The sequence below is a fragment of the Nelumbo lutea genome, chromosome 6 (genome assembly GCF_056320005.1).
Source record: "Nelumbo lutea isolate HS-2025 chromosome 6, American lotus-T2T, whole genome shotgun sequence".
In the NCBI taxonomy this organism is placed as follows: Eukaryota; Viridiplantae; Streptophyta; class Magnoliopsida; order Proteales; family Nelumbonaceae; genus Nelumbo; species Nelumbo lutea.
In genome coordinates, this window is record NC_142689.1 from 32475057 (window position 1) to 32495982 (window position 20926).

Consider the following 20926-nt stretch of genomic DNA (forward strand, 5'->3'; position numbering starts at 1 on the left):
CCCCCCCCCCTCTCTACCAGTCCGGTGGCCTTTTTTTTTCTCTTCTTTCCTCCCATGTTCTTCCTCCTTCGGGCCAAAAGGCCAAAATAGGATTTTTCCTAACTTTAAATGCCTTCACATGTGCCTTTTCATTGATGGAGGGTATGATTTAAGTCCAATAGGATTAGCGCACAAGGTCAATTTATGAAAACTCAAAGTACGTCCAAGTCTTTTACCCTTAGTCTAAACTTTAAACATTCAAAACACATCTCTGAAATCAAAACGCAGTTCAAGCTCACGAAGGAGCTCTCAACCAACTTAGGGGGTGTTCGACAGCATGGTTGATTTTGTTTTTTCTCAAAGGCAAATAAACCTTATGAGATACAAGCTCACTGAAAAGGAAAAATAAATAAAAAGAACACTAAAATCCAACACATTACTACACTTACCCCATAATCAAAGGCAAATTACATCATACAAATTCCTAACAAGTGCGATCAAAGATTCATGAATTGATGCTAAGCCTCAATCTTTTGAGTCAAGGCCTCAACCTCTGCAATGGTAGTTCGGGCTTCCTCAATTTCTGCACCTTGCTGATTGGTTTCCTCCAGTTCCGCCTGCAAGGGGAAAAACATCTTTTAGAAAGGTGCACAAATAGCAATTAAGAGATTCTTTGAGCTTTTTTCAATTATCTAATTTTTGTTTCCAATGTTAAGAATGTAAGCTATGAAATTCATGCAATTGAAAGCATGCTCATTTTAGACTTCTCCAAAAAAAAAAGCATGTTGGTATTAGCAATCATATATTGTTATTGTTTACATCAATATGGCACGAAGTTCAAACTTGAAAAGCATTGCATTTTGGGATGTAATAATAGCATTGCAAGTTTCAAGACATTCAATTTGCCAAATTATCAGTGGAATCCAGCACTAATTGAAACTATAAACCTAAAACTATAGATTTGCCCAATAGTCCACATAAGCAATACCAAAGCTCCTTTTAGATCAGCTAGTGAGGCCTCCAAACGCTTGTGACAATCGGGAATCATCATTCTTGACTCGGCCAACACGTTCTCCTGTTCAAAAAATTGTAACAAAAGAGAAAGGTAATTAGGCACAACTTACATCTTAATTGTTGACAACAAAGACATCAAGTATGCATGAAGAACCAAAAAAAGAAAAAAAAAAAAAAAAGGAAAAAGAAAGAGAAAGAAAATCCCCTTAACCAAAAGAAGCAGCATTGCAACCAGGAAATGCAGGAGAAGTCTGGTCCTCTACTGCATTTAGTCAACTGGATTGACTAATAGCACAACATAAGGAGTAGCAAGAGCTGGCTAGCTGGAGTCGTGAGACAGGGCATAGATTGGGAAGCTCCAGGACCTGGGGAAAATACTTAAGCTGTTTTTATACGTGAAATTTCGAGCTATATATGTCAGCCTTAGGATGTTTGTAATTGTTCCATATTTATCTATATCGGGGTTTCTCTATATTTTCTCCATTATTAATAAAATTCTTTTGCTAATTGTTATTGATTAAAATAGGAGGTAGGTGGTTGATTCCTCATCTTTAGGCTATGTTTGGTTTTAAGGAAAATGTAGGGAAAGGAAGGGAAAGGTAAGGAAGCCTTTACAAATCTTGTATAGGTTTCCTTACCTTTCCCTTCTTTTCCCCACCTTTTCCTTCAAACCAAACATAGCCTTAAGGCACATAATGAGTAGAAGATCATGACTGTAATCAGTCTTGAATCCTTATAGGTTTTAGGTTTACAAAACAGAAGAAAAAGTGAGAGAAAGAAGAAGGAATAGAAGAGAAACAGGAGAACACAAGGGGTTGAAAGGAGGGACAGATTCTAACTGATCTGCCGCCGCCACTCTCTTATTATTTATAGGTTATGTTCAGCACAATGGAAAGGACACATCTGCCCTTAGTACTTACATGATAAATAAAGTAAATAAAAACTGAAATAAATAACAACTGAATTAACAAACTGGCACTACTATAACCGAAACAAATAACTACACATGCTGTCCTACGAACACAATGGGGCCCACATCAGTGTTTTCTACACTCCCCCTCAAGTTGGGAGTAGATATCTATCATTCCCAACTTGGATAGGTCTGTCTCTAACTTCTTCCTTGGTACAGCCTTGGTGAGGATATCCGCGAGCTGCATATTAGATGTGATGTACGGAAGACACACTTCTTGTGATGTGACCCTCTCTCGCACAAAATGTCGATCAAGTTCAATATGTTTAGTTTTGTCATGCTGCACTGGGTTGTGGGCTATATTAATAGTTGCCTGATTATCACAATACAGCATTAAGGGTTTCTCAAAGTCAACACCCAACTCTTCAAGTAGTGACCTCAGCCATAAGATTTCAACCACTCCGTTAGCCATTGACTTGTATTCCGCTTCAGCACTGGAGCGGGAAACAACACTCTACTTCTTACTCCTCCAAGAGACAAGGTTACCTCTCACAAGGGCACAATATCCAAAGGTAGACCTTCTGTCATCAACACTCCCAGCATAATCGGCATCTGTATGGACTTCCACCCTCATGTGATTATTGTTCTTGAGCAGTATACCTCTACCCGGACATCTCTTCAAGTATGCGAATATTCTCTCTGCCACAAGAAGATGAGAAGTTCTAGGGGAGTGCATGTACTGGCTAACAACACTAACTGCATAGCTGATATCTGGCCGAGTGAGGCAGAGATATAGGAGCTTTCCAACCAACCGTTGGAACATAACTTTGTCTTCAAAGGCTCCCCGCCCTCTGCACTAATCTTGTGATTTTGTTCGATGGGTGTATCAATCGACTTAACACCCGACTTTCCAGTTTCCGCCAACAAATCTAGAACATATTTTCTCTGAGAGATAATAATCCCCTGCTTGGATCTAGCAACCTCAATACCCAAAAAATATCGTAGTGCACCAAGATCTTTCACCTCAAACTCTTGATGAAGGAGTTGTTTGAGGGACTCAATCTCATGGTTGTCATTTCCTGTCACTACAATATCATCAACATATACTGCAAGTAGTGTCAGAGAGGACTCCACCCTCTTGATGAAAAGTGTATGATCTGACTGGGCCTGTACATAACCAAACTTTCCAAGGGCTAACCTGAACCTATCAAACCAGGCTCTAGGTGATTGCTTCAAACCATACAATGCCTTGTTCAGTCGGCAAACCTTCTTACCTGTCTCTGTATAATAGAATCCAGGAGGCAACTGCATGTAAACCTCTTCCTGTAAGTCTCCATTCAGAAAGGCATTTTTAACATCCATCTGAAACAAGGGCCAAGAATGATTTGCTACAAGGGATAACAGAACTCGGATGGTGGTCATCTTGGCTACTGGGCAAAGGTCTCCAAGTAGTCTATACCAAAGTCTGAGTGAACCCCTTTACAACCAGTCGGGCTTTGTACCTTTCAATAGAGTCATCAGCATTATGCTTCACAATGAACACCCATCTACATCCCACCGGTTTCTTTCCTTTTGGTGGGTCAACCAGTGCCCAAGTATTATTCTTCAACAGGGCATCCATTTCGACTTGCATTGCATCTTTCCATTCTGGAATTGATAAGGCTTCTTGCACTGTTCTTGGAATAGGGACATCGGAAATGGAAGTGAGATAGGACCGGTAAGATGGAGATAGACGATCATAGGATAAGAACTGTGAGATGTTGTGAGCTATAGAAAGGGTGCAATGTCGCTTCCCTTTGCGAATAGAAATAGGGAGATCAAGGTCATTCACAAGAGGGAAAGTGGCAACAGTGGGAGGTGTCTCAGTAAGCTCTGGATCTGGAGCCGTAGAAAGAATCGGAGCTGGTCGAGACTACCGATGACTAGGATCAATCTGCCTACATCACCTGTGATAGACTCTCAACTCCGGCTCCCTCTGACCACCCTCACCACTACAGCCTTCATTACCCAGTGGAATAGGTAAAGGAACAGCCCCACTCAAAACAGCCCCACTTCCACTCTCACTGCTCTCCCCCTAAGGAAAGAAACTCAAAACAGCCCCACTCTCACTGTTGCTCTCCCCCTGAGGAGAAACCCTAGGATAATAGGGTGTCTCCTCAAAGAATGTGACATCCATGGAGACAAACATTTTCCCTGAAATCGGATTATAGCAGCAATAACCCTTTTGAGTTTGTGCATAACCGAGGAAAATGCATTTGGAGGCCTTAGGTTCAAACTTGGAATGATGAGGCCCGATAAGCTGAACAAAACAGGTACAACCAAATGTTTTAAGGGGAACAATGAACAACTCCTCGTCTGGGTATAGAAGGGAAAAAGGGGTTTTCATATCAAGAACCCGGGAAGGAACTCGATTAATGAGATAAACTGCCGTGATGATAGCATCGCCCTAGAAGCGAATAGGTACATTGGAGGTAAACATAATGCTTCTAGCCACCTCCAAGATGTGCCTATTCTTCCTTTCGGCAACCCCATTCTGTTGCGGTGTATGAGGGCAAGTGCTCTAGTGAATAACTCCATGGCTAAGGAAGTAAGAGGTCAATGGCTTAGCAAAGTATTCCTTTGCATTATCAGATCTAAGAACTTTGATTTTGGCCCCAAACTGAGTGAGAATCATCTGATGAAAGTTTTGGGTCAGAGCAGGAACCTCATCCCGAGAACGCATAAGATAGACCCAAGAAAACCGGGTATGGTCATCAACAAACAACAGAAAATATCTGTACCCACCCATAGAAGAGACGTGATATGGCCCCCAAACATCAGTATGCACAATATCAAAAGAACAATTACTCCTTTTATTACTCAAAGAGTAAGAAGTTCTACAATGTTTGGCAAATTCACAACTCTCACACCTCAACTTTGACAACTCAACAGACTCAAATAAAGCAGGAAACAGACTCTTCAAGGACTGAAAAGACAAATGACCTAATCGATCAAAGCACAACCGAACTCACAAACTGAGAAACAAAGGACTTCTTATCCACTGGCTTTTCCCAACGAGAACTCTCTCCAAGCAGATAGATCCCGTTTGTCTCACGACCAGTCCCAATCACCTTCCTTGTCTCCAAATCCTGAAAAACACATCGGTCAGGGAAAAAGGTTAATGGACAGTTCATGTGTTTGGTAATACTACTAACTGAAAGCAGGTTAGTATCAAGCTTAGGAACATTCAAGACAGAAGATAAAGAGATAGTGTCCGATAGCTTGATGTCCCCCTTGCCCGAAATGGGAACAAGAGAGCCATCAGCAATGGATACTCTATCTCAGCCAGAGGACAAGTGATAAGAAGTGAACAATGACGGCAACCTAGTCATATGGTCGGATGCACCCGAATCTATTACCTAGCAGAGGTCAGTATTACCTGGAGCTGAAGCATGGTAAGTTGAGGCTCGAGTACCTGAATGTGCAAATGCAGATGTGGCAGAAGCTTATGGTGACTGAGATGGCTGAGCTGAACTCCCAACTTCCTTTTCCAACTGTATGAGGGCAGCCCGAACAGCAGCTAAGGTCTCTAGGGATGTGCTTGATGAAGATGTTGAATCAGTGTTCATGGCCACATGAGCATTACCCTTCTTATTTCTTAGTTTTGTTGGGACCAAGTGAGGATGTAGCTTCCAACAAGTATCTTTTGTGTGCTTGGGTTTCTTGCAATGTTCACATACCAAATCCCGTTTATCTTCCTTCTTTCGGTCCATTTCTGGATCACCCCCTAGCTTAGGTTTAATAGCTGTCAAGGCTGGGAAAGGGGGCTGAGGCTGCATCATGACTTTCCTCCTGGTCTCTTCACTATGCACTAGGGAGTATGCTTGAGAAAGGGTCACACTATCTCTTGTCAATATCTGTTGTCGCACAATGTCATATTCTGAATTCAAACCGGCCAGAAACTCAAATACCCTATTCGTCTCGACTTGCTTTCTGTGAGTCTGTGCATCTTTGGCACTCTCCCACTCAAGGGTCTCTAGATGGTCAATCTCATGCCACAAGGATTTCAAGGTAGAGAAGTAGACAGAAACTGGCTTCTCTCCTTGTTTAAGGTTGTTCACTTCACACTTCAGTTCATAGGCTCTGGCAACATTAAGGGGTTGGGAATAGGTTTCTTTCACAACATCCCATATCTCTTTGGTTGTCTTTGCCCACAAGTAATTTCGGTTGATATGTGGTTGCATAGAATTACACAGCCATGCCATAACCAAATAGTTATCTTGAACCCACTTGGTGTATGTTGTGTCCTCCTTGGAATGTTCTTTCACATCTCCCAAGAGGTAACCCAGTTTTCCCTTTCCTCCAATAACCATCATGGCTGATTGAGCCCACTCCAAGTAATTTGACCCATCAAATCTCATAGTTGTAATCTAAAACCCGGTTTCAAATACACTACCATAACTGTTGTTTCCAAAACTACTTTCTCCTTGACCCTTAAACTCCATCTTTGATCAAGAATCAGTGGCTACAAACTGTTAGAGCCACTATACCAGAAAACAGAGTAAAACAAGCAGGTCTGAAATCTGATTTGAAACCAACACAAATCTGATCTAAAACCAACCCAAATCTGATCTAAAATCAATCGCCTATCACAGTATATGCAAGAAATCAACTCAAATCTGATCTGAAATCAATCGGCATGCACAGTACCAAGCAGCCTGTCAATCTGAGATGCTATTTTTTGAAATCACTACTGTGGGGCCCACTGCTGCAAGAGCAAAATTAGGGTTTCAACTGTAGGTCTGAAATAAGTGCTCAGCTGCACTCTCCAAGCAGTCCGCACAAGTGGGACTTGTCGTAGGGCAATATGAAACCCTAAAAACTAATCACCTCTGAGAGGGGGGGTTCGGCCCAACAGTCAAATCCTAGAGACAAACTTGAAAACAGTTCTGCCTCTCCTTCTAGATAGGTCCAACCTATCTCGACTGATTGCAGTCTCTGAAACTCAATAAATAAAAACTTACTTATGGATTTCGGTTTACTGCCTTCCAGGGTTACCTGATCCCTAACCTTCACTGCTTCTTCCTGATTACCAACTCTCTGCAAGCCGTGGCAAGTCTTCAACTGCTGCGAACCTCTCCTGGTAATCTCCAAGATTCAGCCACCGAATACTTCTTCATAAGCTTCCATCCCTAGCTAGTCCTCATGTGGTCGGCTGGACTAGACACACATGAGAAGCCCTAGATAGGCTCTGATACCAAATAGAAGATCAAGACTGTAATCAATCTTGAATCCTAATAGGTTTTAGGTTTACAAAACAGAAGAAAAAGTGAGAGAAAGGAGAAGGAATAGAAGAGAAACAGGAGAACACAAGGGGTTGAAAGGAGGGACAGATTCTAACTGATCTGCCGCTGCCACTCTCTTATTATTTATAGATTATGTTCAGTACAATGGAAAGGACACATCTGCCCTTAATACTTACATGATAAATAAAGTAAATAAAAACTGAAATAAATAACAACTGAAATAACAAACTGACTCAAACTGACACTACTATAACTGAAACAAATAACTACACATGCTGTCCTACGAACACAGTGGGGACCGCTGCAGTGGGGCCCACATCAGTGTTCTCTACATAATGCACATGTGGTTAGAGATGAACAAGCATCCAAATTTCATTGGTTGCAACAAGTCAATTGTGTCCACAAAAATCTTTCCAAAAGAAGAACCAAACTCCAGGTGGAATGCATGAGACCGAAGCTTCAGCCAGTGTCAGGAATAGATGTGGATGGGTACACCTCTCTTAGAGACTCAAGAAGAGCAGGCAATTTCATCCAATGCTTGTCCCCTAGAGGTCTGTGGAAGTTATAGTCAGAAGATGGCCGCATGGTCCACCCAAGAGGACAATAATGATTGTCCCCTGGAGGTTTGCTAGTAAGGTCATTCAGTAAACGAGACTAAATGACCCAGAAAACTTCCAGGTGGCAAGTTGGTTTGGGGTCAGTAGGAGTCTCCCCAATTCCTCCCCTCATCCTTATTTGAAGAATAAAATTTTGGCCTAAAGATCTCACAACTTCAGGTGATCTCTTTAATTTAAAAGAAAATAAGAAAGCTTATTAATTGAACAAAACTCCACTCCAAATTGGAATATGGCTGATGTGGATCGTTGACCACATGATTCAATACATGGCCAATCAAAGAGGGCCCCCATCTGATGAAAGGTCTGGAATGGCCAAGATTTCCCTTGATTGGTAGAGTGGGTAGTGTAGTGAAGCTTCCTATTTGACCCAAATAAGAAACTTGTCAGTAAGCTATAAAGAACGGCTATACACTATTTCATGATTCCGACAAATGGATATAAATCCATAACAGCCCTATATTTCAGGATTTATGGAAAGTATTCTACCAAAATAAATATCATAAGAAATCCTATAAAACACCCTATTCACTCCTGTCCAAGAGGGAATTCTGTTCCTCGACTAAGTGAACAGCCCATCTTCTGTTTCAGCTTTGTTTTCAAAAGTTCTAGAATTCCTTTCCATCAACAAGATACCCAAAAAAGAAAAGCAGATGAGGAAATCTTTCATATATTCTTTCCTTCTTTCTTAAGATCATTGAGTTTCCGACACTTGATAAAACCTTCCACAGATTCCAGATTACACCCAACCACCCAAAAAATGCTTTCCATCCACTGCCATAGGATTTCAGCAGCCTTGCAATGGGTGAAAAGACGGATAGAGCTTTCCATAGCTGCACTGCAAATACAGCAGATACCATTTGGTCAACCCAATGCCTCTCCTAACCAGAATTTCTTTGGTTAAACATGAGTTAAGAGCTTCTGACCACCCCATGAAAGAGACTTTTGAAGGCACATGAGCATGCAAAATTAAATCTGCTGGGAAGGAACTTGCCTCCACCCCTACCACCATGGAATAGAAAGATCTCACAGAGAACACTCCTGACTTCTCCCCTCTATAATCTTTTATCTCCTTGAGAGGGTTCATTGCAATCCTATTCAATATTTGAAAAGGATCCATCAACTCAGGAAGCTCCCATTCATTTAACTTTTTTTTAGAAACAGGCCTCTACAGCAGATTATTATTTAATATTTCATAGCTGTCTCTTACAAGAGCATTCCTGTTCTTTGCAATTCTGTACAGCTGGGAAAATCTATCCATCAAGGAGCCACTGTCACACCAAATGTCAGACCAAAATCTGACTCTAATTCTATCCCAACCTTAAGCCTTACCTCTTTAGAGAAAATTCTGCATGTGCTTTATCAATTCCACTCCAAAGTGCACAGCCATAAGAGGTCACCTCTCTAGTTTTACACCGCAATGCATTCCTATACTTGGATTCTATCGCCACCATCCAAAGACCTCCATTCTGATCCCCAAATTTCCACAGCCACTTAAGAAGAAGAGAAATGTTCACTTCCTTAATCCTTCTTATCCTCAAACCCCCATCAGCTTTAGGCCTGCAGATTTTTTCCCTACTAACTTGATGAATCTTAGAGTCCTTCCAACCACTCCATAGAAAGTTCCCCATCTTCCTCTCCACTCTTCACCACCTTGGATGGAAATTGAATAAGAAATAAAGAAAGATAGTAGGTCAGCAAGGAAGACAGAAACTTTTGATTGGAGCTACTTTCCCACGCCTTGACAAATACTTCGAATTCTAAGAAGATAACCTCTTATCAATTCTTTCCAAAACAGGGTCCCAAATAGATCTTGAAATACACTTTGCTCCAAGAGGGAGACCAAGATACTTGGTGGGCACCTCACCAATTCTGCAAACCAAGATTTCAGCCAACTCATGAAGCTACACCCCCTGCCCCATAGCTATAATCTCGCTTTTGTTCAAAATAACTTTCAAACTTGAAACTATTTCAAATCAAATCAACATCCCACAGGTTTGCCAGCTCTTCTTTAGAATTATTGCATAGAAATAGAGTGTCATTGGAAAATTTTAACAAGGCCACTCATTCATCAAAAAAAAATAAAAATAAAAATAACAAGGCCACTTCCCCATCCATTTTAAAACCATGCAACAATTGCCTTCCACCCTCTTCTGGATCATCAAACTCAAGGCTTTGGTGATGTAAATAAATAAGAAAAGGGACAGTAGATCCCCTTGCCTTGCACCCCTTGATCTCATAAAGGATCCATATGTGCTCATACTAATAAAAATAGAAAAGAGGGAAGCAATAATACTCTTGGTATAAAAAAAGGCTATTCTCAATCTTTATATTCTCTCTTCTCCATAAGGACACTGGTAATATTTTTCTTGATTTCCTCTCTTCTCTACAAGGATATTGACAAAATCTACTTTGGAGGTTGAGCTGTATTACATGATTATATCATCTTATCAGCATTTTTTATCATTACCACGATAAATGAATACATTCTGAAAAGAATAAGAGGGTATAACTCTTCCATTTATGATATGAATAAGGACAAGCAACAACCAGCATATGATATAAACAGAATAACTTTACAAAATCAAATTACAGCCTACCCTAGAGTTTATAATCTATAATCTCTAAAAAAAATTGTGTAACTTGGAAAACAATTTAGCTCTCCTAACCCCTTCTTCAACAAGCCTACATTCACCAAGTTAGCCAATCTTGGATCCATTTGAAATAGCTGTTATGATGGAAATTCTTCAAGTTAAGTACCTGATATGCATGACTACTGATAAGGATGGATTTGGATATCCTTTTTTTTTTTTTTTGATAATCTGGATATGTAAAAACATGATACATTTATTATCAGATTGAATTTGAATATGCTCGATTTTATCCAATAAAATTCAATCAATTGCAACTTGGGTGACCAAGGTTCAAATCTTAGAAACAGCCTCTCTGTATGTACAGGGATAAGGCAATGCACATTTGTCACTCTCCCCAGACCCCACATTGGAGAGAGCCTCATGCACCGGGCTACCTTTTTTATAGCATAATTTTTTTATATATTAACAATATATATCCATATTTAGGACAAGAGTACCCTTATTGAAATATATCACTACATAGGAGTGATCATTACTAGCCTATCTAGGCCTGACCTAGATAGTGTTGCATGGACTTGGACATAGGAATTGGAATCCAACATGTGTTCAGAGTATGAGTTGGTGAGCCAAAAGAAGTTTCATTAACACATCTCACATAACAATAACAACAACAACAATAACAGTAAAAATAATAATAATAAATTAAATAATATTGCTCTTAAAATTCATAAATTATATGAGCATAACTGGAATATCTAATGTTATGGGCCCACGAATAGGATCTCGTCACGGGTCGGTCCATGGGGAAAACCTCCTTTTTCCCTTGTTCCTCCCTGCTCTTGATGGTGATTTGTCCAAGAGATCGCCTAACTCTCCTTTGCTCTCTTTCTTGACTGAAATTTTCGATACCTTTATTGAATAATATCAACTCCTTAAATAGGAGATTACAAGAGGTAGAATCCTACTTTTAGGAGGACTCCATGCTAATCTACTACTCTATCCTATTAACTGATAAGATAAGACTGAACTGATAAGATAAGATAAGACTTCCTTAATCTATCCTATTGATAAGATAAGATAAGATAAGACTCCCTTAATCTATCCTATTGAACTGATAAGATAAGACAAGACTCCCTACTAATCCATACTACTGAACTGATAAGATAAGAACACTGAATAGATAAGACTCCCACTAATCCCTGCTACTGAAAGCAGATAAGGTAAGAATACTGAATAGATAAGATAGGATGAGAATACTAAATTGCTGCTGCTGAGAGCACTAAATTACTGCTGCTGCTGCACTAAATTACTGTTGCTGCTGCCGGCGCCCACATCAGCTAAATTACAATTTATGAATTGATAAGTTCAACTCGCAGCCTTTGTCCGTTTACAATGTGGCACAGAAGTTGTCTTTCATCATTTTTCTAATTTCATGGTCTAATGTAAATTAGAAAGCATCCAATAAACAATGAGTTATGGGTTTTAAGTTATGTATTAACAGGGGAAATTCAAATATTAGGGACCTGAAGGTTTCTGTATTAAGTCCCAAACAGAATTTTCAATTCTTTCTATGATCTTCATTGGCACTCAAAATACCAAGAGGTAATATACCAAACGAATTTTTCAATTCTTTTCATTGTTGCACTACATTTTTTGTCAGTAAGAAATAATTTTATTAATGTAACTTTAAGTTTACAAGAAGATGGGTGTAGGATCCACCCCATCGGTACAAAGACTTTATAGTTCTGCCCAAAACAAATGTTGTCTTACAGCCCCTTGTTTGGCTAGAGAATATGCCAGTCCATTTGTTGTCCTTCTCACCCGCTTAGGCCTTGTTTGCTTTTCGGGAAGTTACTTACCTGGGTAAGTATTTTGCCTTCGACCTGAACAAGTGAACTGGTGACCCAAAAAATGGAGACCAAAATGGTTCCGTTTCCAGGTCAGTTTTTAAAACCTTGCCCTTTGCTCCTCTCCTCTTCCTCTATGTGACACACTCATTTGCCACGAGAAACTGATCAACAATTTGCCTACCCTCTACAAAGGCCCCTTGGAAAGGTGAGATCACTGTAGGAAGAACCTTCTTTATTCTAAACTTATCGGTCTATAATGTTTTGAGGTTCAAGCTTCCTTCTTCTTGGGGACAAAGGCAATGAAAGTGGAATTACTTCCATAGAAATTTTCCCATTTTGGTGAAACTCATCTAACACTTCTTTCAAGTACTCCCAACAATCCTGATAAAAGGACAAGGTAAACCCATTCGGCCCTAGGGTTTTTGATGTATCCATGAATAAAACAACTATTTAATCTCCTCAATACTGAAATTGCTCTCTAAGCCTGTCGATTGAATATTTGTCACCCGAGTCCAATCCAATTCTAGGAGATTTTGCTTTCTCCCCTCCATCTTGGACAAGATACTCCTGAAATGTTCCACAAACACCTCTACTATTCCTCCTCCCTTTGGAGTTCCTGTCCATTTCCTTCTAGTATCTTCTATTATTCCACTGCATTGTCCATGCAATTATTAACCTAAAATGTCTTTGCTTATTGAACTGATCAGCATCATTTTGTTTGGAGTTCTTTTTTTAACATTCCTCTTTCTTGTAGTCTGTTGACAAGGAAAAATCCTGTTATGCAAGAGAAGATTTTAGGCCTACTCACAAATAGGAAAAGATGACTTAAAAATTCCCCTGTTCAATAAATATCTGCATTGAGGAATAAGAAGTGATTTGTTGCAAGTTGGAGGGGCTAGAAGGGCTAAGGGAAGACCAAAAAGGACAGATAAAAGAAGTGAAAAATGATTTTAAGTGCCAATAATTTAACAATGCATATGGCATTAAACAGAACAGAATGGCAAAACATGATTCATGTAGCCAACCCCATATAGTTGGGATAAGAGCTTGGATGATGATGATGATGATGATGATGATGACAATGACGGAGATGATGATGATTGGTATTTTGGTACAAGAAATACCAACAGTCATAAACTACAAAACCATTAGTTGCTTAACCCTGCAGATATGAACTGCAGCAGCAACTTCTTCTGCAAATTAATATTTTTAAATTTTGTTGAATAATGGGATAGTGGGAGTTGAAAATATAGGTTGTGGCCCACATGATCTAGACAAGCAGGATGATAACATCTAAGGGTGGGATACTTTGGGCCTGTTCGTTTCCTCTCAACTCTTATCTCTAAAGAGGAATCTTTTAACTTTAAGAGAAAAATGGTTGTTCGTTTCCTCTTATCTCTTATCTCTTAAAATGCAATCATACAACTTTTTGTTTTCCAATGATACCCCAAAAAAGACAAACAAAAACTCTCATATATGGGGTCAAAATGGATATTTGATAAATTTCAAAATTCAGAACAACATTCTCTGCATTCAGAGTTCAGAGGAAAGAAAAGTTCACCAATACCAATATACCTCCTAATGTAATTATTGCACTTTCAGATGTCAGACTTTAGAGCAAACGAACAGGCGGCCCTTAGGCATAGAGCAATATTTGCTTCATTCAGTAGCACAAAAGATATGTATTAGGCCTAGACGAAAAAGTTCCCAAGTGGTCATCACTGAGGACCTCATCAGAGATGGTTAAAAAGAATGATCAGAAAGGTATGTTCAATATCATCGCATTTTTCTATAATTTAGGGCATTTATATGATTAGTTTGTGGCTGAAGGATTATTTCCTTTCTTGACGTTTGCACTTGTTGGATTTGTGGATTTTCATGGGTGCTCAACACTGGAGTTTGTAGATTTAAACCTAAAATTGGATAAGATCCCTGGTGCCTAAATATGGGCACTCATGGATCATGTCCTAAACATTCTGGGTATCAATAACAATTAACAAGTAGATTTACAAAGAATCAAGGGTTGTGGGGAAGAACAGTGAACAATTAAATTAATAAGAATTCTCAACTTAGAAAATGAGCCAAAGAGGTTGAATACAAGACCCAATTATGCAGAACTGCTAAATAAACACTTGCTCTACTAAAAAAGCTCACGATGACATCTCAAAAAAATGGGAGAATATAGACAATACCTGTTGCTTAAGATCATAGGGGTCAGCTCCTTTTTCCTTCATGTCAACAGTCTTGGCTGCTTCTCTCTCAACCTCCCTTTCATAAGAATGGAGCTCTTTAACTATCCGTCTGCAAGTACTGGTTTTGATCTTCAGGTTCCTAAGGGTTGCCATGCCGACCTGCAATGAAGGAACATCTTCCCTCTTCAGTTAACATTGTATTGATAATCTTTGAAATCTAAAGCAACCACAGTAGTATTTGATACCCAACAGAAAACCCTAGATATGCTCTTGGATCAAGGAGAGAAATCTATAAAGCAGTATCCTTTTTGCTTGACCAAAGAAATCTACCTGTGGAATGGTAGGGTGCGGGCTATACCAGTAGGGCCCAAATCTGCAGGTAACAAACGCTAGCAACATTTTAATGCATTGCCACGTGTCTTAAACAAAAAGTTCTCATACATGTGGATTCTGGCTGTCTGATTTTTTTACTCAGTTTGTCTCCAGATCGGATCTACTCCTCACAAAGCACGCCTCACACCAACCACACAGGGCATCTCAGGTGTGCATTGAGAACAAAATTGTATATCCTCTGTTCAGTTTCTCCTTGTACAGGGGTTTCGTTGTATTTTGTCTTTTTGAATTTAATGAATTACTTTACCTTACAGTTTCAAAACAAAACAAAAAAAAAAAACAAGAGACATTTAGGTGGCAGATATTTCCCCAGAAAACTTGGCAATATTTTTTTTTCTTTTTCTTTTTGAATTGAACAGTCAATTGGCAAGACCCCTTTAAGCCACACATTCAACTTCATAATTAACCATGAAATACTCTTATCAATTAAAGCCTTATGATAGAATGTAGCAGATATTTCTCCAAAGACCAATAACCACTCACAATAAAACAAAATTGCATCCGGTCATTCTTCTCTAAAATAGAGCACAACAAATTCTTCCACAGGAACTAGTAGCTATTTACAATAAGACAAGATCCAGGATAAGTATTTATCTTATTATTCTTCTTTGAAATTTCATTTTTTTGTTTCTTTTTTTTTTATCAATACTCATTTGTTTGTTTCTATTAAAACAGAATTCAAGACTTCAAGGGGAAGGACAGTGGAAACTACAAAGGCTTTTATTAGATGAAAGCTTTTAAGCATGCATTTTGAAAACAAGGATTCTGATTCCTGAATTTTTCCTTCCTCTAAAGAAATAGAAAATGAATGGAAGAATGTTTTGAGGAAAGTCCAAAGTAATCTAAGATCCAACAAGAGTTTTTCTGAGAGTTCGAAGCAAAAAAGAAAGAAAGAAAAAGAATATTCAGATTTAGTCTCTGATGTGACATATAAAGGGAACAGGAAATCATCACCATCATCATCATCTAAGCCTTGTCCCAACTATATGGGGTGGGCTCCATAAATCCTATTTTTCCATTCCATTCCGTTTAGTGCCATATCCATTGCTAAATTATGAGTGCTTAGATCATTTCTTATTACTTCAACCCATGTCCTTTTTGGTCTGCCCCTTAGCCCTTCTAGCCCCTTTATGCCTTCAACCTGCACATGATTGCTTCTCCTTACAGGTGTTGTAGATGGTCTACCATGCACATGACTAGACTATCTAAGTCTACTTTCTCTCATTTATCACCTATTGGAGCTACCCGTAGGTTCCTTTGAATAATTTCATTTCTTTTTTTTTTCTTTTTAATCAATAATTGAATTGGATTCATTAATTTCAATAAAATAAGAAAGAGGTACAAAGATTTTTTTGAATAACTTCATTTCTGACTCTAACCTTTCTAGTTTTTCCACTTATCCATCTCAATATACATATTTCTGCCACACTCAGCTTCATATAACATTGCTGATCTTACAACTGTTTCATATATAATTTTCCTTTTAGACAAAGTGGTATCACCTATCACATAAGACTTAATATGAGACTCTCCATTTTGCCCATCCTACTTTAACCAACTGAGCTACTCTAGCAAGCTATAAAGAGAAAAGGAATAAAAACCAATTAGGCTATCAGGATGTAACTTTTTCATTTTACCTTCAAAAAACGGAATAAAAACCAAACAGTTAAGCTTTTTCAGGAGTAGAAATCCTTGGAAGAACCAAGACCATTAGGAGTGCAGTGTTGTAGGTGTAGATATGGGGGAAAGTGAGATCCTTGCGTGTGCAAACATTTTGGAATGTGCAGTGTTGACTTGGCCTCTGAATTACCTTGGTCTTCCTCTAGGAGATAATCCACAAAAAGGAAGTTGTTGGATTCCAGTTGTGGAGAGGTTTGAAAAGAGACTTGCATCTTGGTAGAAAAATTAACTATCTCTTGGAGGAAGACTCACCCTAATTAGGTCTACTTTAGCTAACCTGCCTACCCATATATTACCTGTCGGTCTTTAAGATGCCTACATGGGTGGCTAATGAAAGACTTCCTTTGGAAGCTAGGGGAGGAGAAAAAGGAACATAGGGTTGGGTGGGAGGTGGTGTGTAGGAGTAAGCAAGATGGAGGCGTATTGGGAATATAAGAATGAAAAATTTGGCTCTACTAGGGAAATGGTTGTGGAGATTTTCATTGGAAAAGGAAAAACTGTGGGCTAAGATGATATGTAGTATTCACGGGCTTGTGGAGAATGGATGGGATTCTGAGATTCTAGCTACAACTACAAGGGCTTCACCCATGAAAGCAATCCAAGCTATTCTGCCTTTATTTTCTCCTTGGATCAGGTATGACTTGCACTCAGGTAATCTCATTAAGATTTGGGAGCATGTTTGGGTTGTGGATTCTCCTTTGAAACACCAATTTCCGGCCCTCTTTGCTATCTCCACCTTCAAAAATAGACCAGTTGCAACCTTCCTTGTACCCTCGAACTCAACCTCTAGTTTGAATGGAACTTGGGTTTCACAAGAAACCTCAGGGACACAAAAGCAAGTGAGTTTGGTTACCACTTACTAATATCCTGTCATTTTGCAAAAAAAAAAATAAAAAAATGTTTGGGAATGGTTTGCTTCTTTGTTTGGGTGCAGGTGGACTTCCCCAATGAAAGTGCGAAGCTTGTTTACTTCCTCTTCTTTCAACTGCCCAACAAAAAGGTCAAGGATCATGTGAAGATGTGTTAGAGCTACTATTTGTTGGACTATATGGGAAGAAATAAACTCAAGGATTTTTTCAAAAAAACGAGAAGTCTGGAAACGATGCTAGAAGTGATCCATATAAGGATAATACATTGGTTGAAAATAGTGGATTTGTTCACAGATTTTTCAACGGATGATCTGTTAAGAAAATAGAAGTGAACCATATAAGTCTGGAAACTGTCCTATAATTCTAGCATCATTTTCCCTCCATGGACCCTAATATTCATTCTGTACCGATTCTTCAATCTGAAAATGAAAAGAAATATACTCCATAACCTTATCTATAACTAAACCTACGATTTTTAAGAAGATCGATCCAATTAGCTCAATTGTCCTAGATCAACTATCCAACTTCAGTTATAAGAGTTCTAACCAAGAACCCTCATACTGAAAGAGGATTTCAACTTGTTGATTACATTTATGTAATGCAACCGCAAAATTTTGGTATCTGAAAAAGGAAACCACATCCAACCATGGAAGCCAACAAATCTAGGACTCCCCCATCCTGGGGCATAAGTTTCAAAGTGTTTGAAAATTATATCTTTCTTAATTGGTCATAACCGAAATGAAATATATATTAGATTGTAGCCCATTTTAGTGAACCTTCTGCTCCAAGTGGTTAGAGTAATCGGCCTTTTTGATTCTTTAGCAATTCCTCAAGTTCAAAAACCAAAACCATATAACCATTTCAGGAGAGAATGAGAAGGATAAACAAAACATCCCATGAAGAATTAATTGCAGGATGTGTACTTTCCTAATAGAGAATTTATTTTGAATCAAAGACCAATGAGAAAGATCAAAAGAAACTTTTGCTGAGAACCCAGTAAGAAACAGATACGAAAGATTTAAAAAATAAATAAAGGCCTAAGTGGGTTGTCAGATGTGTGTCACAATTATAAGAATTTTGCTCGCTAAGAAGTCGCAGAGATTACTATTAAGATGCAGATTAGTCAGAAACGAGTAAACCAAAACAACAAAATAGGAAGAAATAAACAAATATGGCAAGCTCCCAGAGTATCTGGGCAATGCTGTAGATATGTTGTAAACCTCCCAGAGTATCTGGCAAGCTCGAGTTCAGCCAATGCCGAAGATATGTTGCAGAGAGTATTTGCTCCACTTGTTGTCTGGGATTTCAATGCCCTCAACAAATAAACAAACCCTAGAGACGACGAAGAGAAAATGGAGGAAAAGCCATGGCCATTGAGCCATTTATTCTCCCAAACTCCCTGTTTATCTCGTTCTCCGCCATGGCAAGACCTTAAGCCATTTCTTCTCCAATCTTCCTATCTGTCTCGTTCTATGTCATGGTGTGAGCGTCGAAAAATGGCTCACTCCAAGAACCACATCAAAACTCATTTGGGTTCAATATTGACTCCAAGACCCAAGGTAACAGTCCAACCAATCCGGGTAAGACTAGGATGGAAGAGGTAAGGGGTTAGGCACCCCTCTCCCAGCCTGGGTCCAAATAGGGGGAGCCCACATAAGACTCCAAGAAGTCACAAATAAACAATTAAAAAGATAAGAACAAAACATTAAAACAAGCTAACACACAAAGGAATCTACTATATCAATTTTTATAAGTTCATTTATTGTATATATTTTGTTCTTTTATTTTTTATTTACTTTTTTTGTTTTTTAATTATTTATTTACTATTTTTTATTTTAGCAATTTTTAATTTTTAATTTTCTTAGGCAACCCTATGTACATATTTATTTTATGAAATTATTATTATTTTATTTGTTTATATTTTCTATTTTTTATTCTTTTATATATTTGTTACTTGTTTACTTTTCTTCTAATTATATATATATATATATATATATATATATTTTTTTTTTCTTTTCTTTTTTTCTTTTGTTTTTATGTTTTTTTCTATCTCTGTTATCAACACCCACTTTCCCCTTAATTTGATCTACCAGCAGATAAACTGTCTTCTCAACCATTACAATTCCCTCATCTCCCTTTTCTTATTTTCCTTACTATTTAAATGTTTATTCCTTCATTTTTTTTTGTCAACCACCACAAGAAGAATTTCCATTAACGAGAGGGTTCAGGTCGACAGTCTTCTCTCATTCCAGTGGTGTGGACTGCAGTAAGCTAAGTCGAGCAACCGTTCTGTTCGAACTTATGTAAATAAATAAATAAATAAAAAAACGAGATGTAACAGATGGATAACACCAAAGCGGATCAAGCATTAGATCGAGCTTAGTCTAAAACATATAGATAGAACAAGTAATCATCACATTCATATTTTCACCGAAGACTCTTCCCCAACCTCGATTTCCAATCACGGCAAGAATATCAGAAGAAAATGAACGGGAAAACTAAAAAAAAAAAAAACACAGTGGAGACGTGAACAAAGATTACCCGTTGAGATTTCGGCCTGAGAACGACTGAATTAGGGAACCGAGAGTGTGCTGCTCTTAGTCTTCTTCCTCTTCGAATAGTGACGATTTAGAGATAGTGTTGATGCGGAGAGCGACGTCCACTCGAAGTTGGGAGAAATGTGATGAAATATGACCCGTACAATGATATAAGAAGCTGATCTGCTACGGCTTTGAATGGTCCGTCCTCGAACAGGGATTGTCTTTTAGGATGGTAATCCTGAACCTAATCGATGTGCAGGGAAGACCTAAGCTTGTCGTAATTTCAGGATGTCTCTCCTTGTGCGAGAACGAGGACCGCGATCGGTCTGAAAAGATTTGATGAAGGAAAACGGGCTTCCAACTTCGGTTTCGCAAGAGTAAGTGTAGTAATGTGTTGGATTTTAGTGATCTTTTTATTTATTTTTCCTTTTCAGTGAGCCTGTGTCTAGGTTTATTAGCTGTCTACTTCCCGCTCCCGGTTTCTTAGGCCTCGTTCGCTTTTCGGTCCGGGTACGGGTAAATGCAGTTTATCTCGGGAAGCTTTTATTTAATATTTATTCGGTAATTGCATTTATTTATGTTATTTTATTTTTCATGTAAATAAGGAAACGATCATTTATTTGGATATGCCCCGTGGCCCGGTACAGCTCAGTACGGCCTATATATATTATTTATATATTTTATATATTTATATATAATATAATATAAATTATAATTATATAATAATATATATTATATAATATATTAATAAAATAAATAATTTTTTTAATTTTATTATACTAATTTATTTAATTATTATATATATAAGCAATTGTATAAATAAAAAATTCATATAAAGTTAAAATTTAAAGTATTTTTTCAAATTTTTAAATAAATAGACAAAAATAGCTTTGGCCCTTGCTTACCTGAGTAAATAATACCCAAGAAAATAAACTTTCCCTAATCTCCACATAAATCTAAAAACATAACATATGGGATTTTTGATCAATGCAAACCAAAATCCTAT

At 38.3% G+C, this 20926-nt stretch overlaps 1 protein-coding gene across 1 annotated transcript; it reads right to left on the reverse strand.

Moving 5' to 3' along the window:
• Positions 1–251: 251 nt before the first annotated feature.
• Positions 252–20391, reverse strand: KIS (tubulin folding cofactor A (KIESEL)). Its single transcript, XM_088951966.1, has 4 exons — positions 19922–20391; positions 14439–14597; positions 968–1054; positions 252–596 (listed from the first exon to the last, which is right to left on the reverse strand). Exons 2-4 carry the CDS (start codon positions 14589–14591, stop codon positions 498–500), a joined length of 339 nt encoding a protein of 112 aa, XP_088808092.1. The 5' UTR covers positions 14592–14597; positions 19922–20391; the 3' UTR covers positions 252–497.
• Between the last annotated feature and the right edge of the window lie 535 nt (positions 20392–20926).

Excerpts from the sequence above, each read along its gene's own strand:
- KIS (XM_088951966.1), bottom strand. The coding sequence starts at position 14,591 with ATGGCAACCCTTAGGAACCTGAAGATCAAAACCAGTACTTGCAGACGG. Across the intron at positions 1,055-14,438 it reads CCTATGATCTTAAGCAACAG|GAGAACGTGTTGGCCGAGTC; the intron begins GTATTGTCTATA and ends TTTTTTGAACAG. Across the intron at positions 597-967 it reads CTGATCTAAAAGGAGCTTTG|GCGGAACTGGAGGAAACCAA; the intron begins GTATTGCTTATG and ends TTCCCCTTGCAG.